The 25,315-nt window shown below is 34.7% G+C and overlaps 1 protein-coding gene across 17 annotated transcripts in view; it reads right to left on the reverse strand.

The window, feature by feature from the left end:
• Positions 1-25,315, reverse strand: part of PCDH15 (protocadherin related 15) — a 747,310-nt gene that overhangs the window by 333,106 nt on the left and 388,889 nt on the right. For all 17 annotated transcript variants that reach the window (XM_036828599.1, XM_036828600.1, XM_036828598.1 and 14 more), the window contains 2 exons: positions 11,306-11,414; positions 1,926-2,038 (listed from right to left, as the gene is read on the reverse strand). In XM_036828599.1, the coding sequence (XP_036684494.1) occupies positions 1,926-2,038; positions 11,306-11,414 (222 nt within the window). The remainder of the gene's footprint in view (positions 1-1,925; positions 2,039-11,305; positions 11,415-25,315) is intronic.

Consider the following 25,315-nt stretch of genomic DNA (forward strand, 5'->3'; position numbering starts at 1 on the left):
TTGATTTCATATTTCAAGTGGGGCAGTTTGGAAACAGTGCTTTGTCAAGTTTCTTAACTCCCACAGAGTGTAGCACCACAGGGCTCCAGGTAGATCCACAGGAGACAATGGAAACACATTTTGGAGTTTTATATAGTCCAATGATAATTAAAATAAAACCGTGCAAGATGAATCTCATGCGTGACTATTTTACATAAATGGTAAAAAGAGCCTTTCTTTGTTGAATGACTCCCAAACCCCTACTGAATGAAATCCAAGGAAATTGCAGTTGAACATAAGGCTCTCTCCAAGGTCTGGCTCTATATCTCATTTCCCTGTTAACTGCTTGTAGCCTGGTACATCATGCCTCCAAGCTTTTGCTTCTGTTCTTCCTTATGGTCAAACATATTTCCTGCTTTCATTCATTAGCCTAAGCCATCCAATACAACAACATTGAGCTTGGGATAATCCCCAGAAAATCTTCCGAGTCCCAGATTAATTTAAATGTCCTTAACCTGTGCTTCGTTAGAGCTTTTACATTGCCTTCCTGTTAGCAGTTGATATGTTGTATTTGATTTATCAGCTTATGTGATTCTTTCTCCTTCTAGACTATGCATTCTTCAAGGACAAAGAAACACTAAATACAGAATCTAGTGTGTATAACATAATCGGTGCTAACAAAATATGTCTTAATTTGAGCTAAAATTAAATGTATAGATGTATTATTGTTTGCAGTTGCACTGACAGATAATTACACCAGAAAACCATTTCTAAGGAATTGCATCTTAGTGAAGTGAAATAAGTATGGCTTTAGCTTAGATAAACTTAAATTTGAATTTCAATTCTGCTGCTTATTAGTGATGTAACTCTGATTCAATCACTTGCCCTATCTGAACTTTAGTTTTGACATTTGTACCCATAAGCATAGTACTAAGTACTAAGGTTGTGGCTATAAAATATACATAAAACACCTTGTACAATGTACATGCTCAGTAAGCTTCCTTACCTTACTTCCTTTTCCTTTAACACTTTTAAATTTTAAAAAAAATGCCATAGGGCTGCATATCTATATCTATTTTTTATATGTTTAGATATGAAAAAGTCAGACAATACACACTAGAGATATTGTGTGTCCTTGCTTATTTCTGTTCTTTTACTTAAAATTCTTTTCTCCTAGCCCCAATCTCTACTTGGTAAATTCATACTCTTCCTTCACTGCTCAGCTCAAATCTTACCTTCTCAGTAAAGTCTCTAAGAATTAACGGATAGATCATCTGGGTTTCCACAATACCTTTGCAATGATTTTATTACAATATATTATATATTATTAAATCAAAATTGTAATGCCAAATGGATTCCCTTAGCTTTGAAAATTTTTGTGGTTGAAGAACATCTTTCAAAATAAAGAAATAATGAAACATATACTAAAATAATTTCTGGACAAGCAAGATCTTTTCTTTTTAGTTTTGAAAAAGCAATAACATTAAAAAACATAATATATTATTAAAATAAAAATATATATAAATCCAGGCACTTTTTAAATACATTCATTGGTTAAGCTTTTGTGGTCAAAAATGAAATCCACTTGGTAAAAAACAAACAAACAGAAAACAAAACCTAAACTAAATGTTAGAAGATGTAATAAATTATAGTATGTAGAATTACATACATTTGACCAAGGCATTTATTACATATAAAAATATTCAGTATTTGAATAGCATTGTAATATAAAAAGTTATGTTAAAGAAAGCAACACGATGTATTAGAACTGTTGCACTTCACCTTTTTAAAGAAAAACTGGCTAATTGCAGTTCAAATTAATTTTAATTTTTATAGCTTAAAAGTCCCTACAGTAGCCTCTAGAGGATTCATTGATAAACACAAGAACATTAGAACATTAGCTATATTTATAAACCCAAGAACGTTAAGCAATTAGTTAAATTTACCTTAATAACCAAATCAAACTTCTGGTGAAAGTCTCTATTTACTGGCTCCAGGAGACTAAGTTCTGCAGTCCTGGGATGCATATGAAAAAATCGTGGATAATCCTCAGGAGTCCCTGAAAGACATTGACATTTCAGCACTTAATTGAGAACAATAAGTAATATGTGTATTTGTTTGCTATATCTATTTCCCTTCATTAACTGAGGAACAAAACCATAATTTTATTAGTAAATTAAGTTTCAAAATTATACAGTCTAGGGAAAGCAGATGCAAATGTGGTATATCTTTCATTAGTTTATGAGTAAGAGGGTGAAAATACTTGTTTGGATGATTTTCCAAATATCTTTTATTAAGTGAGCACTTTAATTAATTTGAAACTTCATCACATAAAAGAGATATAAAGTATATCGAGAACAAATTTTGAATTATAAAATTGTATTTTAGTGGTACATAAATATTAATTATAATCTACATGGTCTTTCACCATATCTTATAACAATGACTAGTAATTTGTACCAAATATCAAGTTGCTTGGAAATTAAAATAAGAATATTCTGTCTAGCTGGGCAAATATTTTTCTTAAGATAAGTATTCAGCTAAATATATCAATCATATGAAATAAAAATATTCAAATATTAAATAAAATATTTTGAATTACTCAGTGTCTAGAGAGGATATTTCTTAAATGCAGCCATTTTAGTGAGTTGAAATTTCCTTGAATTGTATCATCTTCCTTTATATACTACAACATTCTTTTTTCCAAAGTGAAGATAAAGTGGAAGTCAAATCATATAACTGTGGGATATATGCATTTAGCATAACAATAATGATAAGAATAAAATAACACAGCTGCCAATTATTGAATCCTACACTGTACTAAATGCTTTATATAAGTAATCATTGATAACTCTGTAAATCATTCCCATTTTACACAGGAGAACTTAGGAGATTTGCAATATTAAGTAATTTGTCCAAAGTCAAAGAGACAATGTCAGACAGAACTTGCATTCAAATCCAGGTTGACAGACGCCAAACATATACAAAACTGCGTTAATTGCTATACTCTTTTGCTTCAACTATGAGACAAGAAAGAAAATTTTCCTGGGCATTATGTGAGGGGAGAAAATATATGCCAGTAAAATTGACTTAAAAATCCAGAAATAGTCAAAAGTGCATATGAAAATTGAGCTTATGATAAAGGAGTCATCTCAAAATAATAGGGGAAAATGGATTTTTGAATAGGAGCATTAACCTAATAGGAGAGACAGAAAATGATAAAATTGTGTCTATTCTTCATACAATATACTAGAGTAAACCCCAAATGGAGAAGATATTCATGCACAATAAGCAATAAAACAACATAAGAGCTAGTAATAGCTGAAAACACGGATGAATTCTATTCTAATGTGAGAGTGGGCATAACTTTCCTACCTATGGCTCAAAATAAAGAATCAATAAGGAAAAAGAGTGATAAATTTAATGGCATTACAAATTGCATGGCAAAACACAATAAACAAAATAAAACTGCAGGTGACAAACCAGGGAAATATTTGTATTTATGTCAGAGACAAAGGCTTATATCCCTAACATATGTAGATTTGCAAACTAGAAAAGTAAAAGATCAGCAATATATTTTTAAAAAAGTTTTGGGATAGAGAATGAACAGATAGTTCACAGAAAGAGAAAGGCAGATGACTCTTGACCGCACACAAAGATATTCACCTTTATACGTAAGAAAACTCAAATTAAAACTACACTGAGATTCTATTTCTCTCTTGCTCAGTTAGCAATGGTCCAAGGTGGATGCCAAAATCCATGAACTGAATTTTTGCTAACGATACCACCATTTTTCTCACTATACTGGTTCAAATCCTTATTCCTCTAATACAACTCTGCATATATTTTCCAAATGATTCTTCCTTGTCTGTCATTCTCTCCAGTGGGTTTCACTTATATAGTGTTAGCCTCTCATTCAGAGTCTTGTCATTTCATTCTTCTACCACTGTGATAGCCTCCTAAATCTTTGAACATCCCATTTACTTATAATCACTGAAATAAACTTTACTTGAAATAAATGCCACTTTACTCTCCCAGTTAGCTAGATACAATTTTTACTTATTGTTTACTGTGGTGATCCCCAAAGTAGGATTGAGGAAAAAATATCAAACCTCTTGAATTTCTATGATATCAGTTGTAATATCTCCTCTTTCATTTATAATTTTATAAATTTGAGTCATCTTTCTTTTTAGTCTAGCCAAAGGTTTGTCAATTTTGTTCACATTTTCAAAAAAAAACAGCTTTTAGTTTTATTGATCTTTTCTATTGATCTATTCTATTTCTCTTTCTTGTTTCTGTTTTATTTATTTCTGCTCTAATATTCATTATTTCTTTCCATTGCTAACTTTGGGCTTAATTTGTTTTCATTTTTCCAGTTCTTTCAGGTGTAGAGTTAGGGTGCTTATTTCTGATTTTATTTTCCTTAATGTAGGCATTTCTCACTGTAAACTTTCCTCTTAGAACTGCTTTTGCTGCATCACATAAGTTTTGGTGTGTTGTGTTTCCATTTTAGTTTGGTGTGTTGTGTTTCCATTTTAGTTTGGTGTGTTGTGTTTCCATTTTAGTTTGGTGTGTTGTGTTTCCATTGTTATTATTATGTAATCGTCTGGTGTACAGCATTATAGTTAAATATTTGTATACACTACAGAGTGATCACCACCACAAGTCTAGTCACCATCCAGCACTTTACCCTCTTCACCCATTTCGTCCACCCCTCAGCCTCATTCCCCTCCAGTAAACACTTATCTGTTCTCCGTATCTGTAAGTTTTATTTTATTTGTTCATTGTTTGTTTTTTTTTTATATTCCACATATGAATGAAATCATACAATATCTGTCTTTCTCCATTTGATTTACTTCACTTAGCATAATACCCGTAAGGTCCATCCATATGGCTACAAATGGCAGGATTTCATTCTTTTTTATGGCCAAATACTATTCCATTGTGTGTGTACATACATATATGTATATATATGTGTGTGTGTGTGTGTGTGTATATATATATATATACACACACACACACACATATATACAGTGGTATATATATATATATTTTTATATATATATTTATATATATACCACTTCTTTATCCATTCATCCATCACTGGACACTTAAGTTGTTTCCGTATCTAGGCTATTAGATAAATAATGCTGCAGTGAACATAGGGACACATATATCTTTCAAGTTAGTGTTTTTGTGTTATTTGCATTAATACTCAGAAGAGGAATAGTTGGGTCATATGATAGTTCTATACTTAATTTATTGAGGACTCTCCATATTGTTCCAAAGTGGCTGCACCAATTTACAGTCCCACCAGCAGTGTGCAAGGATTCTCTTCTCTCCACATTCTCTCCAACATTTGTTATTCCTTGTCAATTTGATAATACTTATTCTAACAGGTATGAGGTGATATTTCATTGTGATTTACATTTGCATTTACCTGTTGATTAGTAATGCTGAAAACGTTTTCATGTGACTGTTGGCCATCTGTATGTCTTCTTTGGAAAAATGTCTATTCAGATCCCCTGCTCATTTTTAAATCATGTTGTTTGTTTTTTATTTTGCTGTTGAGTTGTATGAGTTCTTTATATATTTTGGATATTAATCCCTTATAGAATATATGATTTGCAAATACCTTGCCTTTTCATTTTGATCATGATTTCCTTCACTGTGCAGAAGCTTTTTAGTTCCTCTCATTCTAGATTTAGTAAATTGCTTCTTCTCTATTTTATTCCTAGTCAATATAGCTAGAAGTTTGTCAGTTTTACTGCTTCTTTCAAATAATCAATTTTTAGTTTCATTGACTTTATCTATTATTTTTCTATTCTCCATTTGATTAATTTCCACTCTGGTCTTTATTATTTCTATCCCTATGCTTTCTTTATTTTAGTTTCCTTTTCCAGGGTTTTAGTGTGAACAATTACATTGCTGATTAAGAATTTTTCTTCTTTTTCAATGTTGGCATGTACAGCTATACACCTCCTTCTGACTGTCACTTAAGCTGCATCCTATAAGTTTTGGTATAATGTATTTTCATTTTTATTTATCTCAAAGTATTTTTCTAATTTCCTTTGTAATTTCTTATTTGAGCCATTTGTTATTTAGTAGTTGTTGTTTAATCTGTGAGTCTGCAAAATTTCCTTTGTTATTCACCTCTAATTTCATTCCTTTGTGGTCAGAGGATATAGTTTGTATGATTTCAATCATTTTCAGTTTAATGAGACCTGTTTTACAACCTAGCATATGGTCTATACTAGAGAATATTCTTGAGAAGAATGTATATGCTATTGTTTTTGGGTTGAGCGTTATATTGATGTCTATAGGATCTTGTTGGTTTATAATGTTGTTCAATTCTTCTTTTGCCTTGTTGATCTTCTGCCTAGTTTTTGTTTGTTTGTTTGTTTTTGTTTTTTTATAAGTTTTTTTTTTTTAATTTTTATTTATTTATTTATTTATGGCTGTGTTGGGTCTTCGTTTCTGTGCGAGGGCTTCCTCCAGTTGCGGCAAGTGGGGGCCACCCCTCATCGCGGTGCACGGGCCTCTCACCACCGCGGCCCCTCCCGTTGTGGAGCACAGGCTCCAGACGTGCAGGCCCAGCAATTGTGGCTCACGGGCCCAGTCGCTCCGCGGCATGTGGGATCCTCCCAGACCAGGGCTCGAACCCGTGTGCCCTGCATTGGCAGGCAGATTCTCAACCACTGCGCCACTAGGGAAGCCCTCTGCCTAGTTTTTAATCCATTATTGAAAGTATAGTATTGAAGTATTTAACTACTGTGCTTGAATTGTCTATTTCCCCCTTCAAGTGTGTCAGGTTTTGCTTCACTTCTGGGCTCTATTGTTAGATGCATATACGCTTATAATTGTTATACCTTCTTGATGGATTGACCCTTTTATCAGTATAAGATGTCCATATTTGTCTCAAGTGAAAAATTTTATTTTACAGTCTATTATATCTAACATTAGTAGTGCTACTTCAGCTCACTTTTAGTTATTATTCGCATAAACTACCTTTTTACATCCTTTTATGCTCCAACTAGTTATGTCTTTAATCTAAAATGTGTTTCTTAGAGATAGCATGTAGTAAGATCATGTTTTTCTTTTTCTCTTTTTTATGCATTGTGCCAATCTGAGTCTTTTAACTGGAACATTGAATCCATTTACATTGATTGTGATTACTAAAAAAGATGGTATTTACCTCTGCCATTTTGCTATCTGTCTTCTATATATCTTATGTCCTTTTTGTTCCTCTATTGTTCCATTACTGCCTTATTTTTCATGTGTACTGTTTAAATTCCTTTGTTTTGTGTTTTACTATAAATCTTCAAATTATGTAAACAATTAAATTGTTAAACTATTCTCCTAGTGGCTATCCTGGTAATTAAGATTGATGTCTTAATTTATGGCAATCTAATTTGGACTAATAGCAACTTAACTTCAATAGTGTATAAAAATTTTACTCCTATATAACTCTATTTTACCTTTGCTCTTTGCTGTTATTATCACAAGTTACATGTTTCTACTTTGTCCATCAATATAGATGTATAATTATTGATTTATGATATTTTCTTTAAATCAAATAAGAGAAAGAAGAATTACTAGCATGTGTGTGTGTGTATGTATATATATATATATATATATATATATATATATATAAATATATATATATATACATATATATATATATATATATATATAAAATGTCTTTTATACTTAACTATGTAGTTATTTTTACCAGTGTTCTTTATTTCTTCATGTAGAACTGAGATACTTTCTATTGTGCTTTCATTTCAGCCTTAGGTCTCTACCTTTCAGTATTTCTTGTAGCAAAGGTGTGCTACTGATAAATTCTCAGATTATCTGGGAATATCTTAATTTCTCACTTATTTTTGAAGGATATATTTGCTGTATTTAGAACTATTAATGAACATTTTCTTTTCTTTCAGTTCTCTGAACATGTCATACTAACGTATTCCAGTATCCATGTTTCCTGATGAGAAGTCGGGTTATAATTTTATTGAGAATCAATTTCTATTATAAAGTCACCTCTTTTTTGTTACTTTTGAATTATTTTTTGTCTGTGTCATTTGACAGTTTGATTGGGATGTGTCTAAGCGTGGATTTATTGTAGGTCTGTCCTTTTGGGGAGTTCAATTAGCTTCTTGGAGGTATAGATTGTTTTCCTCAAATTTAGTGTTTGATCATTACTTATTCCTATATTCTTTCTGCCCCTTTCTGTTCTCTCCTTCTGGGACTCCTGTTATGCATAAATTGGTCTACAGAATGGTATTTTTTAGGTCTCTGAAGCTCTCTTTGCCTTTCTTCATTCTTTTTCTCTTTCATCTTCTCAGATTTGGTAATTCAATTGACCTCTCTTCAAGTTTGCTGATTCTTTCTTCTTCCTGCTTGAATCTTCATTGAGCCCTGCTAGTGAATTTTTAATTTCAGTTGTTATACTTTTCAACTCCAAAACTTGTTTCCTTTTTATAATTTCCATCTTTTTGTTGATATTCTCTATTAAGATGACATAGAATTGGCTCAGGCTACTGTGGGTAATCAATAGAAGTGGCAGTAATTCCCCCATTGATGATAATGATGGTAGGACCAGTGAAGGGGTTGGCAATAGTCCCTGGATAACCTTCTTACAGACATCAGCATCCACATCCTCAAGTCTAGTAAACCGACTATCAATAATGTGTGAAAGTAGAAGAGCTTGCCACCTAGCAACTGGGAAAGCAAGCTCTGAAGAACACATACATTCAGAATTATCTGGATGGACATAAGGGAAACTAAGAGTTCTGGAAAAGTAGGTAGAATCAGAGCCATGGGAACCCTGCCTAATGGCAGAGGGAAAGGGTTTGTGCTTCTATTCTCAACAGTTTTGCACGACTTAGGAAACATACTTTCTTTTTCTTTCTAATGGTAATAACAACATCAACTAACATTTATCGAGTGCTTTTTTCCAGGCACTAATATTTACATGCATTAGATCAAATTCTCAAAACACTTTTATAGAAAAGTCTATTTTGAGCAATCCTTTTATCAAAGGTCTATTTTAAAGAGGAACAATCTGAGACAGAGAGATTAAGTAACTCGCCTAACATTATATGAATAGTAAGGGTTGAAGTCAGGATTTAAACATGGATAGTACAATTCCAGAGGCTATGCTCTCAACACTTAACAATGTCCTCTCTGTCTTTTAGAAATGTACATACTATGAAAATATATCAATTTATTTAACTTAGCTGTGAAAGCAAAGTTAATGATAGAGGTTATATATATTATGTAGTACTATCCATTATCCTCATGTTGGAGGTTGATGAAACTTAACGTCATTACGTCATTTTTCTACTCTAATTCCTGCATTGGTTCCACATTTCACTCAGAGTAAAAGCCAACAAAGCTCAATAGTATACAAGACTATGTTTTCTGGCCCCCCCTTATTTCTCATACCCTCTTTCTTCTACTTCCCCCTCACTGACTCCTCTCCAGTGCTACTGGCCTCATTGATGTTTCTGAAACTCATCAGGCAAACTCCTGCTTTTATCTCTGCCTAGAAACTCTTTTCCCAGATATCAACATGGTTAACTCCTTCAAGTTCTATAGGATTTTACTCAAATCTCACCTTTTTAATGAGACATATCCTGATCAATCCTATTTAATACTGCAACACCCCTTCTGTACCTCCAATCCCATTCATCAGCTCGATTTTTCTCATAGCACTGACTACCATTTATTTTGTATAATAAATACGTTTATTTACCACATTAATTGTTTACTGCCTGTTTCTGCGGCCCGAAAACCAGTGCTACAAAGTGAGGAATCTGTCTTGCTCAACAGAGTAAGCACTCATTTATTGAAAGAGATTAAATTTTTTAAAGTGAAAGAAACATGAATATCAGTGGATACTATCCCATTCTGAGTAACATGGTTCCCCAAGACTATCTTTAAATGTAATGCTTTGGACTTTGCACAGGCTGCATCATCTATCTAAATAATTTTTATCCCATTTTATACTTGAAAACCCCTCTCTTTTTGCTAAAATAACTCTGTCTAAGCAATTTTCTTAGAAATCCTTAATATTTTCCTCCCATGAGACCACATGATATGTGGCTCATACTTTATTTGTAGTACTTAAAACCATGTATTTTAATTTATTTTTTGGCATGTTTCTATCCATAGACTCTACCCCTCCCTAACCTAGAACATTTATTCCTCATCTTTGTATCTATAGCATCGAGCATAGTAATTGACATATTGTCAAGCCCTCAGTTAATAAAATAAACAATGACTATTTCCTTTTATGTATACCGAACCCCCTACAGACTTAAAAGAGACTTCTGTTTATGTTCATAAGCGCTTTTTAAAAGTTTAATAGTCTAATCTATACAACTGACTTATAATACGTTATGTAGTTCTAGACACCAAAGGCTTGAAACAGAATTACTTGAATTTTCTTTACAGAGAGCATTTCTAAGTAGGATATAGCATCATATTTTGAAATCTGTCTAACGTCTCTAGGTGGTTGTGTTGTTATATACGTGTACATGGGGTGGGAAGGGGTTAAGGGTAAAGTTAAATTCCATTGAATAGTTATTTTCAAGCATACTTCAGAAGTGACCTTCTTCATTAAGAGATGTATGGTCTATTTTACATATATCTGTCTCTCTAGAGACTATAAATCATGCAAAGCAGCAACATCCATATTTTAGCAAAAGCAATTTAAGAAGAGTGACATGATCAGATTCTCATTTTTGCTTTTGGTAGAACTGGCAGATATGCACAAGAATGGATTAAAATGGCTTCTGTGAACTTGTTCAAGGAAAAATTAACCAAAGGTATAATGTTTCCTTGGGGTAACATGATCTTTCTCTTTCTTTTTGGCTCTGATAGCTCTTATTTAATTGCCACATACTTTTAGAATTATGTAATGGTATCCAACCAATGATAAAGTACTAGTAGAGCAAACTGTAAGTTTTTCAATTGATTTTCAATTTTTTCTTAGAGAATTCTTTATGAGGTGATACAGAGGAAACTACCAATAGGTAGATTAAATCCTATTTTTGAAGTTGTTTTGCTTCCTCAATAAAAGTGTTTCTACTTGTTGTTCTACAAATTTCACTAATACTAAAGAAGAAAAATGGTTATTTTTAAATGGTTATTTTTAAATTTATTTATACATAAAAAATAATTTCAATAAAATTTTTAAAAAATAATTTCTAAAAAGAAAATCTTTGTTATTAAAGTTTTTTTTTAATTTGAAACATATTTTTTCCCTACATGATTCTAGAGCTATAACTGAGAGTGCAAAATGTTAGCAGATACAAACCAACAAGGATGGAATAGAGGATGCCTGGCCTATCTGATGGTGGCTGAATATTCCGGTCCTGATCAATGGCTTGGATCGCTGGGGTAACAATGATGGGGTTCAATTCTTCCTGGAAAAAAAAATCAGAGAGTTTAGTTCAGCTTCATTACCTCAGAAAGAATTGACACGCAGATATTGTAGTCTGGACAGCTAGATAACACATGAGCCAGCAGTTAGACTCAGATTTCAAGATTTGTGGTTGAACACCATAGACTAGTTAATTTTGAATCTGAAGAAGGACAGACATTATAATAATCTCCAAGAGTGGCCTTGCCTGTTATCGTGGAAAAAATACAAACAAATATATTCAGAGACAACCCTAGAAAGGTAAACTGAGCTCAGAATGACTGGTATATCTGGCATATTATCTTCAATTATTATAATTCTTAATTTTAACTGATTCTAATATCTACCCTTCTCTGTATGTAATACTGGACTCATCATTGCTTGGATTTGTGGTCTGTATTTTAATAGAATACTTTTATAGCATTTGGAAAGAAAACAGTTATGTTAAAAGAGTAAAAACATCATCAACTATAAATATATTCTAGCACTGATAATTAACTGATTTGAAATTTTAGCAAACTATAATTTAATACCTAAATAATTGAACTTATCAATTATTAAATTACTTTCATTATATTTTATGTGTTGTTTACACTTAGAAACTTCTCTTTTTCAATATCTTTTAAAAAGCCCACTTAATATACATTTGGGGAGCAGCTTCAAGATGGCGGAAGAGTAAGATGCGGAGATCACCTTCCTCCCCACAGATACATCAGAAATACATCTACAGGTGGAACTGCTCCTATAGAACACGTACTGAACGCTGGAAGAAGATGTCAGACCTCCCAAAAGGCAAGAAACTCCCCACGTACCTGGGTAGGGCAAAAGAAAAAAGAAAAAACCTCTATCCAGTGGGAAGGAGCTGTGAAGGAGGAAAGGTTTCCACACACTAGGAAGCCCCTTCACAGGCGGAGACTGCGGGTGGCGGAGGGGGGAAGTTTCGGAGCCACGGAGGAGAGCGCAGCAACAGGGGTGCGGAGGGCAAAGCGGAGAGATTCCCGCACAGAGAACCGGTGCCAACCAGCACTCACCAGCTGGAGAGGCTTGTCTGCTCACCCGCCGGGGCGGGCGGGGCTGGGAGCTGAGGCTCGGGCTTCGGTCGGATCGCAGGGAGAGGACTGGGGTTGGCAGCGTGAACACAGCCTGAAGGGATTAGCACACCACAGCTAGCCGGGAGGGAGTCCGCGAAAAAGTCTGCAGCTGCCGAAGAGGCAAGAGACTATTTCTTGCCTCATTGTTTCCTGGTGTGCGAGGAGAGGGGATTAAGAGCGCTGCTTAAAGGAGCTCCAGAGATGGGCGCAAGTCGCGGCTATCAGCGCGGACGCCAGAGATGGGCATGAGACGCTAAGGCTGCTGCTGGAGCCACCAAGAAGCCTGTGTGCGAGCACAGGTCACTATCCACACCCCCTCTCCCGGGAGCCTGTGCAGCCCGCCACTGCCAGCCTCCCGTGATCCAGGGACAATTTCCCCGGGAGAACGCACAGCATGCCTCAGGCTGGTGCAATGTCATGCTGGGCTCTGCTGCCGCAGGCTCGCCCCGAATACGTACCCCTCCCTCCCCCTGGCCAGAGCCCCCGAATCAGCTGCTCCTTTAACCCCGTCCTGTCTGGGCGAAGCACAGATGCCCTCAGGCAACCTACACGCAGAGGCGGGGCCAGATCTAAAGCTGAATCCCGGGAGCTGTGCAAACAAAGAAGAGAAAGGGAAATCTCCCCCAGCTGCCTCAGGAGCAGTGGATGAAATCTCCACCGTCAACTTGATGTACCCTGCATCTGTGGAATACCTGAAGAGACAACGAATCATCCCAAATTGAGGAGGTGGACTTTGGGAGCAAAAGATATATTATTTTTTCCCCTTTTTCTCTTTTTGTGAGTGTGTATGTGTATGCTTCTGTGTGTGATTTTGTCTGTATAGCTTTGCTTTCAGCATTTGTCCTAGGGTTCTGTCTGTCCGTTTTTTTTTTTACTTAAAAAATTTTTTTTCTTAATAATTATTTTTTATTTTAATTATTTTATTTTATTTTATTTTGTCCCCTTCCTCCCTTCCTCCCTTCCTCCCTTTCTTCCTTTCTTTCTATTTTTTCTCCCTTTTATTCTGAGCCGTGTGGATGAAAGGCTCTTGGTGCTCCAGCCAGGATTCAGTGCTGTGCCTCTGAGGTGGGAGAGCCAACTTCAGGACACTTGTCCACAAGAGACCTCCCAGCTCCACGTAATACCAAACGGCGAAATTTCCCAGAGATCTCCATCTCAACGCCAAGACCCAGCTTCACTCAACGACCAGCAAGCTACAGTGTTGGACACCCTATGCCAAACAACTAGCAAGACAGGAACACAGTCCCATCCATTAGCAGAGAGGCTGCCTAAAATCATAATAAGGCCACAGACACCCCAAAACACACCACCAGACGTGGACCTGTCCACAGGAAAGACAAGATCCAGCCTCATCCACCAGAACACAGGCACTAGTGCCCTCCACCAGGAAGCCTACACAACCCACTGAACCAACCTTAGCCACTGGGGACAGACACCAAAAACAACAGGAACTACGAACCTGCAGCCTGCGAAAAGGAGACCCCAAACACAGTAAGATAAGCAAAATGAGAAGACAGATAAACACACAGCTGATGAAGGAGCAAGGTAAAAACCCAGCAGACCAAACAAATGGAGAGGAAATAGGCAGTCTACCTGAAAAAGAATTCAGAATAATGACAGTAAAGATAATCCAAAATCTTGGAAATAGAATAGAGAAAATACAAGAAATGTTTAACAACGATCTAGAAGAACTAAAGAGCAAACAAACAACGATGAACAACACAATAAATGAAATTAAAAATTATCTAGAAGGGATCAATAGCAGAATAACTGAGGCAGAAGAACGGATAAGTGACCTGGAAGATAAAATAGTGTAAATAACTACTGCAGAGCAGAATAAAGAAAAAAGAATGAAAAGAACTGAGGACCGTCTCAGAGACCTCTGGGACAACATTAAACACACCAACATTCGAAATATAGGGGTCCCAGAAGAAGAAGAGAAAAAGAAAGACACTGAGAAAATATTTGAAGAGATTATAGTTGAAAACTTCCCTAATATGGGAAATGAAATAGTTAATCAAGTCCAGGAAGCACAGAGAGTCCCATACAGGATAAATCCAAGGAGAATCACTCCAAGACACATATTAATCAAACTATCAAAAATTAAATACAAAGAAAACATATTAAAAGCAGCAAGGGAAAAACAGCAAATAACACACAAGGGAATCCCCATAAGGTTAACAGCTGATCTTTCAACAGGAACTCTGCAAGCCAGAAGGGAGTGGCAGGACATATTTAAAGTGATGAAGGAGAAAAACCTACAACCAAGATTACTCTACCCAGCAAGGATCTCATTCAGATTTGATGGAGAAATTAAAACCTTTACAGACAAGCAAAAGCTGAGAGAATTCAGCACCACCAAACCAGCTTTACAACATCTTACAACATCAGACCAATCACAAGCACTGAAATTGAAACTGTGATTAAAAATCTTCCAACAAACAAAAGCCCAGGACCACATGGCTTCACAGGTGAATTCTATCAAACATTTACAGAAGAGCTAACACCTATCCTTCTCAAACTCTTCCACAATATAGCAGAGGGAGGAACACTCCCAAACTCATTCTACGATGCCACCATCACCCTGATACCAAAACCAGGCAAAGATGTCACAAAGAAAGAAAACTACAGGCCAATATCACTGATGAACATAATACAAAAATCCTCAACAAAATACTAGCAAACAGAATCCAACAGCACATTAAAAGGATCATACACCATGATCAAGTGGGGTTTATTCCAGGAATGCAAGGATTCTTCAATATATGCAAATCAATCAAAGTGATACACCATATTAACAAACTGAAGGATAAAAACCATACGATCATCTCAATCGATGCAGAGAAAGCTTTTAACAAAATTCAACACCCATTTATGATAAAAACCCTGCAGAAAGTAGGCATAGAGGGAACTTTCCTCAACATAATAAAGGCCATATATGACAAACCCACAGCCAACATCATCCTCAATGGTGAGAAACTGAAACCGTTTCCACTAAGATCAGGAACAAGACAAGGTTGCCCAATCTCACCACTATTATTCAAGATAGTTTTGGAAGTTTTAGCCACAGCAATCAAAGAAGAAAAAGAAATAAAAGGAATCCAAATTGGAAAAGAAGAAGTAAAGCTGTCACTGTTTGCAGATAACATGATACTATACATAGAGAATCCTAAAGATGCTACCAGAAAACTACTAGAGCTAATCAATGAATTTGGTAAAGTAGCAGGATACAAAATTAATACACAGAAATCTCTTGCATTTCTATACACTAATGATGAAAAATCTGAAAGTGAAATTAAGAAAACACTCTCATTTACCATTGCAACAAAAAGAATAAAATATCTAGGAATAAACCTACCTAAGGAGACAAAAGACCTGTATGCAGAAAATTATAAGACACTGATGAAAGAAATTAAAGATGATCAAATAGATGGAGAGATATACCATGTTCTTGGATTGGAAGAATCAACATTGTGAAAATGAATCTACTACCCAAAGCAATCTACAGATTTAATGCAATCCCTATCAAACTACCACTGGCATTTTTCACAGAACTAGAACAAAAAATTTCACAATTTATATGGAAACACAAAAGACCCCGAATAGCCAAAGCAATCTTGAGAAAGAAAAATGGAGCTGGAGGAATCAGGCTCCCTGACTTCAGACTATACTACAAAGCTACAGTAATCAAGACGGTATGGTACTGGCACAAAAACAGAAATATAGATCAATGGAACAGGATAGAAAGCCCAGAGATAAACCCACACACATATGGTCACCTTATCTTTGATAAGGAGGCAGGAATATACAGGGGAGAAAAGACAGCCTCTTCAATAAGTGGTGCTGGGAAAACTGGACAGGTACATGTAAAAGTATGAAATTAGAACACTCCCTAACACCGTACACAAAAATAAACTGAAAGTGGATTAAAGACCTAAATGTAAGGCCAGACGCTATCAAACTCTTAGAGGAAAACATAGGCAGAACACTCTATGACATAAATCACAGCAAGATCCTTTTTGACCCACCTCCTAGAAAAATGGACATAAAAACAAAAATAAACAAATGGGACCTAATGAAACTTAAAAGCTTTTGCACAGCAAAGGAAACCATAAACAAGACCAAAAGACAACCCTCAGAATGGGAGAAAATATTTGCAAATGAAACAACTGACAAAGGATTAATCTCCAAAATTTACAAGCAGCTTATACAGCTCAATATCAAAAAAACAAAGAACCCAATCCGAAAATGGGCAGAAGACCTAAATAGACATGTCTCCAAAGAAGATACACAGATTGCCAACAAACACATGAAAGAATGCTCAACATCACTAATCATTAGAGAAATGTAAATCAAAACTACAATGAGATATCATCTCACACCGGTCAGAATGGCCATCATTAAAAAATCTAGAAACAATAAATGCTGGAGAGGGTGGTGAGAAAAGGGAACACTCTTGCACTGTTGGTGGGAATATAAATTGATACAGCCACTATGGAGAACAGTATGGAGGTTCCTAAAAAACTAAAAATAGAACTACCATACGACCCAGCAATCCCACTACTGGGCATATACCCTGAGAAAACCATAATTCAAAAAGAGTCATGTACCAAAATGTTCATTGCAGCTCTATTTGCAGTGGCCAGGACATGGAAGCAACCTAAGTGTCCATCAACAGATGAATGGATAAAGATGTGGCACATATATACAATGGAATATTACTCAGCCATAAAAAGAAATGAAATTGAGTTATTTGTAGTGAGGTGGATGGACCTAGAGTCTGTCATACAGAGTGAAGTAAGTTCAGAAAGAGATAAAGAAATACCGTATGCTAACACATATATATGGAATCTAAGAAAAAGAAAAAAAAAGGTCATGAAGAACCTAGGGGCAAGACGGGAATAAAGACACAGACCTACTAGAGAATGGACTTGAGCATATGGGGAGGGGGAAGGGTAAGCTGTGACAAAGTGAGAGAGTGGCATGGACATATATACACTACCAAACGTAAAATAGATAGCTAGTGGGAAGCAGCCGCATAGCACAGGGAGATCAGCTCGGTGCTTTGTGACCACCTCGAGGGGTGCGATAGGAAGGGTGGGAGGAAGGGAGACGCAAGAGGGAAGAGATATGGGAACATATGTGTATGTATAACTGATTCACTTTGTTATAAAGCAGAAACTAACACACCATTGTAAAGCAATTATACTCCAATAAAGATGTTAAAAATTATATATATATATACACTTGGTATTTAAAATCTATTATAATCTCCCTTTAACAAAAAAAATAATATTTAGACTACATGAAAGAAAATTTGCTGCACAATTGTCAATAACAATTTGTCAATGTCAATTTGTGGACACTGTTACTCTCATCTCATGTTATATTGTAAGTATACTATTTCCCAGAAGCTTCTGAAAATATTTAGCCAGATTCCTGTCTGTTTCTGTATGTTAACTAACAGAGAAAGGAAAAACAAATCTAACATGTTCACAATACTCTTATTTAGACACATATATACTTAACATACATTCTGATGAGGCCAAACTACCATTTCTATTTTTCTTTGATTAGTTTTGCTTTTTTCAAGTGGCAGAAATATCAAATTGCTTGAAAAAGTGTCATATATTTTGAAATATTTTTCCTTTGTCAACATTTTAAAAATGTAATATTAGGGTGGGTGGCATGGGTCAAGCTGATTACTTTCAACTTTTTATGTGATCATAGAAGAAACACAAGTGGAACAGTCACATATATCTTTGAAGCTTATATACTACAAAATATATGATGTCTGGTTTTTTTCAAAACCTTCCAAACAGTATTGATAATTTTCTTTTTTTTTAATTTTTAAAATTTATTTATTTTTTATTGAAGTATAGTTGATTTACAATGTTGTATTAGTTTCAGGTGTACAGCAAAGTGATTCAGTTATACACACATACAGATCTATTTTTTTTCAGATTCTTTCCTCTTATAGGTTATTATAAAATATGAGTATATTTCTCTGTGCTATACAGTCCGTCTTTACTTTGATAATTTTCTTCCTTAAAATGGGGGAGCAAAGAGCACACATGTGAAATACTCATAGAGCCATGGCTCATGAAAATCACATCAGTTTCTGCCTGATCACTGGAACTTTATGCACATATTAAAACAAACAAACAAACGAAAACACCTCAAGGAACTAACAAAAAAACTCTTGTTTTATTATTTCCATGTATTCCAATATGTATCTGAAAATTTTTCAGGTATATTTTTTACCTTACAAATTGTGATTGACTGTTGTATCCAAAATGTGCATTTGAATATCCTTTCAATTGCATATTTGACCTTGATATATAAGGCTTTTTTTTTGGTCACCTTAATGTTTTAAACATATATCACTCTGCCTTACATTTAGACCCTATTAATATTGTCTCACTGAAGAAAAGCTCCTAATTTTTACATAGTCCTATACATTCCTTTCTCTTTTCATTTATACTTGGCGATTTCCTCTACCTGCACACATAATCTGACCACCTGAGGAACAGCTGATAATTTTCCCTTATCTGCATCTATACAGAGACTATTGTGCTCATCCATATCAAAATTTATTGAACATTATTGCTGACTGTACATCTGAGTTTCCTTGCCTATAACTTTCTTGAGAGCAGGGGTAAGGCTGATTTACTTTTATATCTGTAGCACCAGAAACGTATGGGGCACACAGACACTCAAGAACTGTTGAATAAACGGCTTCTCATCTCCAGATTATTTAGAGTATTCTTGACCCCATGGATCCTTGCCTTTCTCTCTGGGTTCCTGTGGGACATCCAAATACACACACTGACATTTGATAAGTATCTTTTTATAACTCCCAGATCTTTGTGCTCACGAAGTTATTCCACCCTACTGGAGGGAAAAATAATGTGGCCATGGGAGTGGATCAAAATGCACAGATATGGGCTCAGAGTTTTTCATTGAGATGGCCTTTTGGGTGTTAGGGTAAGTAGTCTCATAAACATTCCAGTAGATTGAGTGGTGAACGTCTGTATCCCACAACAAAACATACCAAACTTGCTAGTAAGTTTTCAATAAGCTATTTAATTCCTCAGAGCTTGAATCCTAATTTTCAAAGTGAGGTTAATAATATCTATATTTCATAATTAATGTGAGGATTCATCAAAGAATGTATGTAAAACAGTAAGTGGCACACTTAACATATGGAAATTATTAGTATTATTAAAATTAATATTATTTTTAATTTTTTAATATTGACATTAAACTTGCCTCCAAACTATAAGAAGAGAAAGAGATGGAAATTTTTAATTTCAAGCTGGAAGCTTATTTGAAACCAGATCTTGCATATTTTCCTGAAAACATGACACTGACATGAATCTTGAAGGTTTTATTTAGGATTATAAAATTGATCAAATGTTTCAGGGAATGAAGGGGGACTATCTATCATTACTATTTAATTTGAAACAGAGATTTGGATGTAAAACCTGCAAAGCAAATTATTTAATGATTATACTCAAACACAATTTTAAGATAGTGTATCAGGGAGTTGAATGTTCACTTAAAATGAACATTTCATTTTACTTTATTAAAAGGAAGCTTCAGTGATATTCTTTTTCTATAGACTCAGACACATTAGAGTTTCACATCCAATTTAAAAACTCATTCCCCACCCTTTGATTAAAGAAATTTGTGATAACTCTTTGATTTATAAATATTCTGATGAGTTATATAAATGTATCAAGCACTTGCTGTGTTCAAAGAACTCCACTAATTGTTCAAGTAGTGTTAAAAAATAAGTAAGAGTTCTGAGGCTATGAAGGAGCTCACAGTCATGAGGATGGGGACTCAAAGTACATGAACACAATTTAGAAAAAAAAATTATAAAGACATTTATCAATAAATATTAAAAGACAGCTCTGACAGAAAACTCATATGATCAAGTATTATGAGTGAATTAGTCAAAATAACAAGAATCAGAGATATTCAAACACGTGCAGCTTAAATAAAGCAAATTTTGATTCGTCTATCAAAGGTGAGATTAATAAAGATAAAAAATATGCCTGCATTTGATAGAGGCTGGATAAGGGAGTTTAAACACACACACACACACACACACACACACACACACAGGGGGCTTCCCTGGTGGTGCAGTGATTAAGAGTCCGCCTGCCAATCCAGTGGACACGGGTTTGAGCCCTGGTCCAGGAAGATCCCACGTGCCGTGAAGCAATCAAGCCCGTATGCCACAACTACTAAGCCTGCACTCTAGAGCCCGCGAGCCATGACTACTGAGCCCGCGTGCCTAGAGCCCGTGCTCTGCAACAAGAGAAGCCACCACAATGAGAAACCCGTGCACCACAACAAAGAGTAGCCCCCGCTTGCTGCAACTAGAGAAAGCCTCCGTGCAGCAACGAAGACCCAATGCAGCCAAGAAATAAATAAATAATTTTTAAAAATACACACACAATTGATGAGACAGACAGATAGATAGATAGATAGATAGATAGATAGATAGATAGATAGATAATCTAGGGCTATTTTGAGGAGAGTCATTTAAGTGCCTTATAAACAGTGCAGTTTAATTTTCATATAGTTGGTAATGAAAAATTTCTACAGGTGAATAGCAAATGTATTCTTATCATTCTGATGAAAAAAATCATCCTAGAGTGTCTTGTAGGTACAGAATAACATAAAGAAAAAATATTTAAAACTGTACAACCCAGTAATAGCCACTGTTAATATTTTGAGGTATTTTCTATCGGTATTTACCTTCTATGTATCATCTATCTACCTGTCTGTTTACACAGTGATATTTCACCACTTTGCATATATAAATTTTGCTGATTATTTTTATCTCACATATTATAACCACTGTTCTAAGTCAATGCACCTGCTTTTCAAAAACACAATTTGCAATAACGTGCAACCTCCACTAATGTTATAGTTAGGCTGTATAGTTGTACATTTAAGATGCTTATATTGTTTAACAACACATATAATGTATCCATTACTGCGCTGTCTTTATTTATATTCCTAGGTTAAACTCCTGGATGTGGAATTTCTGGATCAAGAAATGAGAGCATGTTGAACTCTTTCAGACAAACTGCCAGATGGCTTTCCAGAAAGATTGCAATGATTTATTTCCTCCTCAGTAGTGTGTGTTTATAACAGCACATACTTGTCGATACTGAGGGTGATATATATCTGAAATATTGTTAATAAATATAAAGTTAAATTTTACATTTCTTTGATTGACAGCATAATTTATTTGATATATTTATCTGTGTTTCTTCTGTTCATTTACTTTGTCTATTTTCTTTTTTAAATTTGGTATTTTAAAATTTTATTTCCACGGCATAGGTGAATAGCACAAAAATCAATACTTTGTCATCAGTCTTAAAAATATTTTCAGTATGTTGTTTGCCTTTTAATATTATTTGTTTTTGAGATCTAGAAGCTTGGCATTTTTATGTATTGAAATATATCCCTTTTTCCCTTTTTGATTTCTGCTTAGATAGTCTTTCACCCTCTGAAAGTCATATAAATGCTGAATTATATTTACTTTCAGTTATTATGGTTTCAACATTTTAAATTTAATTCTTCAGTCTATCAAGACATCTGAATAGTAAAGACAATATTCACCAAACTGTGGCTGGAATTTTAACCTATTTTTTTTTAACAGAAGTGAAACTAGTTTTAAAAACTCTTTGCTTTCCCCCTTTTCTCTGTCTTAAATAGACATCTGTATAAAATTTAATCGCCTTTGAAAACCTATTGATCCTATGTTTCTGTCATATTCTATTATACTGCTTTAATATATTAATTTATCCATGTCTGTAATGATTTAAAATAGAAATTGAGAGAGTTCCTCTATTATATAAGGTTGATGAGGTTTAAAATTGTGTGTGTGTGTGCGTGTGTGCATGTGAAAACTAGATATTGGAAAGACACACAGTGATTTAAAAAAAGGAATTAGGCTCCAAATAATCTAGATTTATAGAAAAGTAACAACAAAATTGATGGGAGACGAAGATGATAAAATGCCAAACAAGAAAATGCCATCTAATTGCATTGGTTAATGTCTCTAATTTGTCACAAATTTTCTTCCCAGTCCCAAACACACACACACACACACACACACACACACACACACACAATTGCTGCTCCTGTTAATGAAATTTGAGAATTGAGAACTACACTATAATTTTTTTCATGTTACATTTCCTTTAAGAATTATTTTATATTCCTGCATTCAGTTACAATACATATACGTATATATGTGTATATATATTTGTAAATATTAAATTAAAGTTTTCTTGGTGTATATTTAGATTTTATTTTGTTTTATTGGTTTTAATACCGATGTCTAAATATTTATATCATGATTTACTTATTTTTAAATTCTTTATTTTTATTCAACAGTCAACTGAAATATGTCCTTGAATGTTTTTTTCAGTAAAAAAAATAAGTACTTGTATATATGAGAATGTAAATGGCTTTATACCTGAATGAAAATTTGACCAAATATTAGGTTCTCTATTTCACAAACTTTTCCTCTATTTACAAACTTTCCTCCATTGTCTTCCAGTGTTGTTTCTACTGAGCAGAAATCTGAGCTCTACCTAATATGTGGTTCCTTTATATTTTTTTCTTTATTGGTCTTGTAGAAATTTGCTTTTATCTGGAAATAAAATAATATACCAGAAATTTTCTGAGTAAAGGCTATCAAATTTTATTGCACTTTGCTTTACTGTATTTCACAGATACTGAATTTTTACAAATTGAAGGTTTGTAGCAACCCTGTGTCAAGCAAGTCTATCAGCATGCACCATTTTTCCAAAAGCATTTGTTCACTTTGTGTCTCTGTGTCACATTTTGGTAATTCTCACAGTATTTCAGACATTTCTGTCATCATTATGTTTGTTACAGTGATCTGCAATCAGTAATCTTTGAGGTTACTATTACAATTGTTTTGAAGCACCAGGAACTGTGCCCATATAACAGATGGCGAACTTAATAAATGTCATGTGTGTTCTGACCACTCCACAATTGGCTGTTCTCCCATCTTTCTCCCTCACCTTGGGCCTCCCAATTCTCTGAGACACAACATTGTTGAAATTAGGCCAGCTAATAACCCTACAATGGTTTCTAAGTGTTCAAGTGAAAGGAAGAGTAGTAGTCTCTCACTTTAAAACAAAAGCTAGAAATGATTATACTTAGTGAGGGTGGAAAGCAAGCCTTCTTCAGCCAAGCAGTTAGCCATGTTATGAATGCAAAGGAAAAGTTCTTGAAGGAAATTAAAAGTGCTAATCCAGTGAACACACAAATGATAAGAAAGCAAAACAGCCTTATTGCTGATATGGAGAAAGTTTTAGTGGTCTGGATAGAAGATTAAACCAGCTACAACAAATGAGGAGTTGCTTCTTATGGATAAGCAAAGGAAGTGGTTTCTTAAGATGGAATCTACTCCTGGTGAAGACGGTGTGAAGACTGTTGAAATGACAACAAAGGATTTAGAATATTACATAAATTAGTTGAAAAACAGCAGCATTGTTTGAGAGGATTGGCTCCAATTTTGAAAGAAGTTCTACTGTGGTTAAAATGCTATCAAATGGCATTGCTTGCTACAGAGAAATAGTTCCTGAAAGGAAGAGTCAATCTATGCAGCAAACTTCACTCTTGTCTTATTATTAAAAATTGCGACAGTCACCCTAACCTTCAGGAACTACCACCCGATCAGTTAGCAGCCATCAACATCAAGGCGAGGCTTTCTACCAGCAAAAAGATTACAACTCCCTGAAGCGTCAGATAATGGTTAGCACTGGTTAGCAATAAAGTATTTTTTAATTAAGGTATGTACACTGTTTTTGTAGACACAATACTATTGCACATTTAATAGTGTAAACATAACTTGTAAATGAACCGGGAAACCAAAAAACTCGTGCAACTCTCTTTATTGTGATATATGTTTTGTTATGGAACCAAACCCACAATGTCTCCGTGGTATCTTAACTGTGTTTCATGCTTTGAAAACTTTCAATCTGCAAATACGGATACTTAATAAAATCCTGGAGGTTTTTTTTTTTTTTTTTTCTTTATTTCTACTGTATCTTTGTTATTGTACTTGCTTACTTTACCTGGTTTTTTTATCAACACAAATTGATTATATTTTTATTTGGCCATCTGATCTTTATTTTCTTATTCTCCTTGTTAATTCCTCTGTAGTCTGGAAGGTTTCTCAAACATAATGAAGAGTACTGTAAGATGGTAAGAGTATTCTTTTATTAACTAGGAAAATACAGACTGAGTCTTGCCTCTCAATTTAGCTAGCTTCTGTGAGCTTCACCCTGTATTGGCTTATAAAATAGAGTAATATTACATCTTTTTTTTTTTTAAACATCTTTATTGAAGTATAATTGCTTTACAGTGGTGTTAGTTTCTGCTTTATAACAAAGTGAATCAGTTATACATATACATATGTTCCCATATCTCTTCCCTCTTGCATCTCCCTCCCTCCCACCCTCCCCATCCCACCCCTCTAGGGGGTCACAAAGCACCGAGCTGATCTCCCTGTGCTATGCGGCTGCTTCCCACTAGCTATCTGTTTTACATTTGGTAGTGTATATATGTCCATGACACTCTCTCACCCTGTCACATCTCACCCCTCCCCCTCCCCATATCCTCAAGTCCATTCTCTAGTAGGTCTGTGTCTTTATTACCGTCTTGCCCCTAGGTTCTTCATGGCCTTTTTTTTTTTTTCCTTAGATGCCATATATATGTGTTAGCATACTGTATTTGTTTTTCTCTTTCT

Source organism: Balaenoptera musculus, chromosome 16 (genome assembly GCF_009873245.2).
Source record: "Balaenoptera musculus isolate JJ_BM4_2016_0621 chromosome 16, mBalMus1.pri.v3, whole genome shotgun sequence".
In the NCBI taxonomy this organism is placed as follows: domain Eukaryota; kingdom Metazoa; phylum Chordata; class Mammalia; order Artiodactyla; family Balaenopteridae; genus Balaenoptera; species Balaenoptera musculus.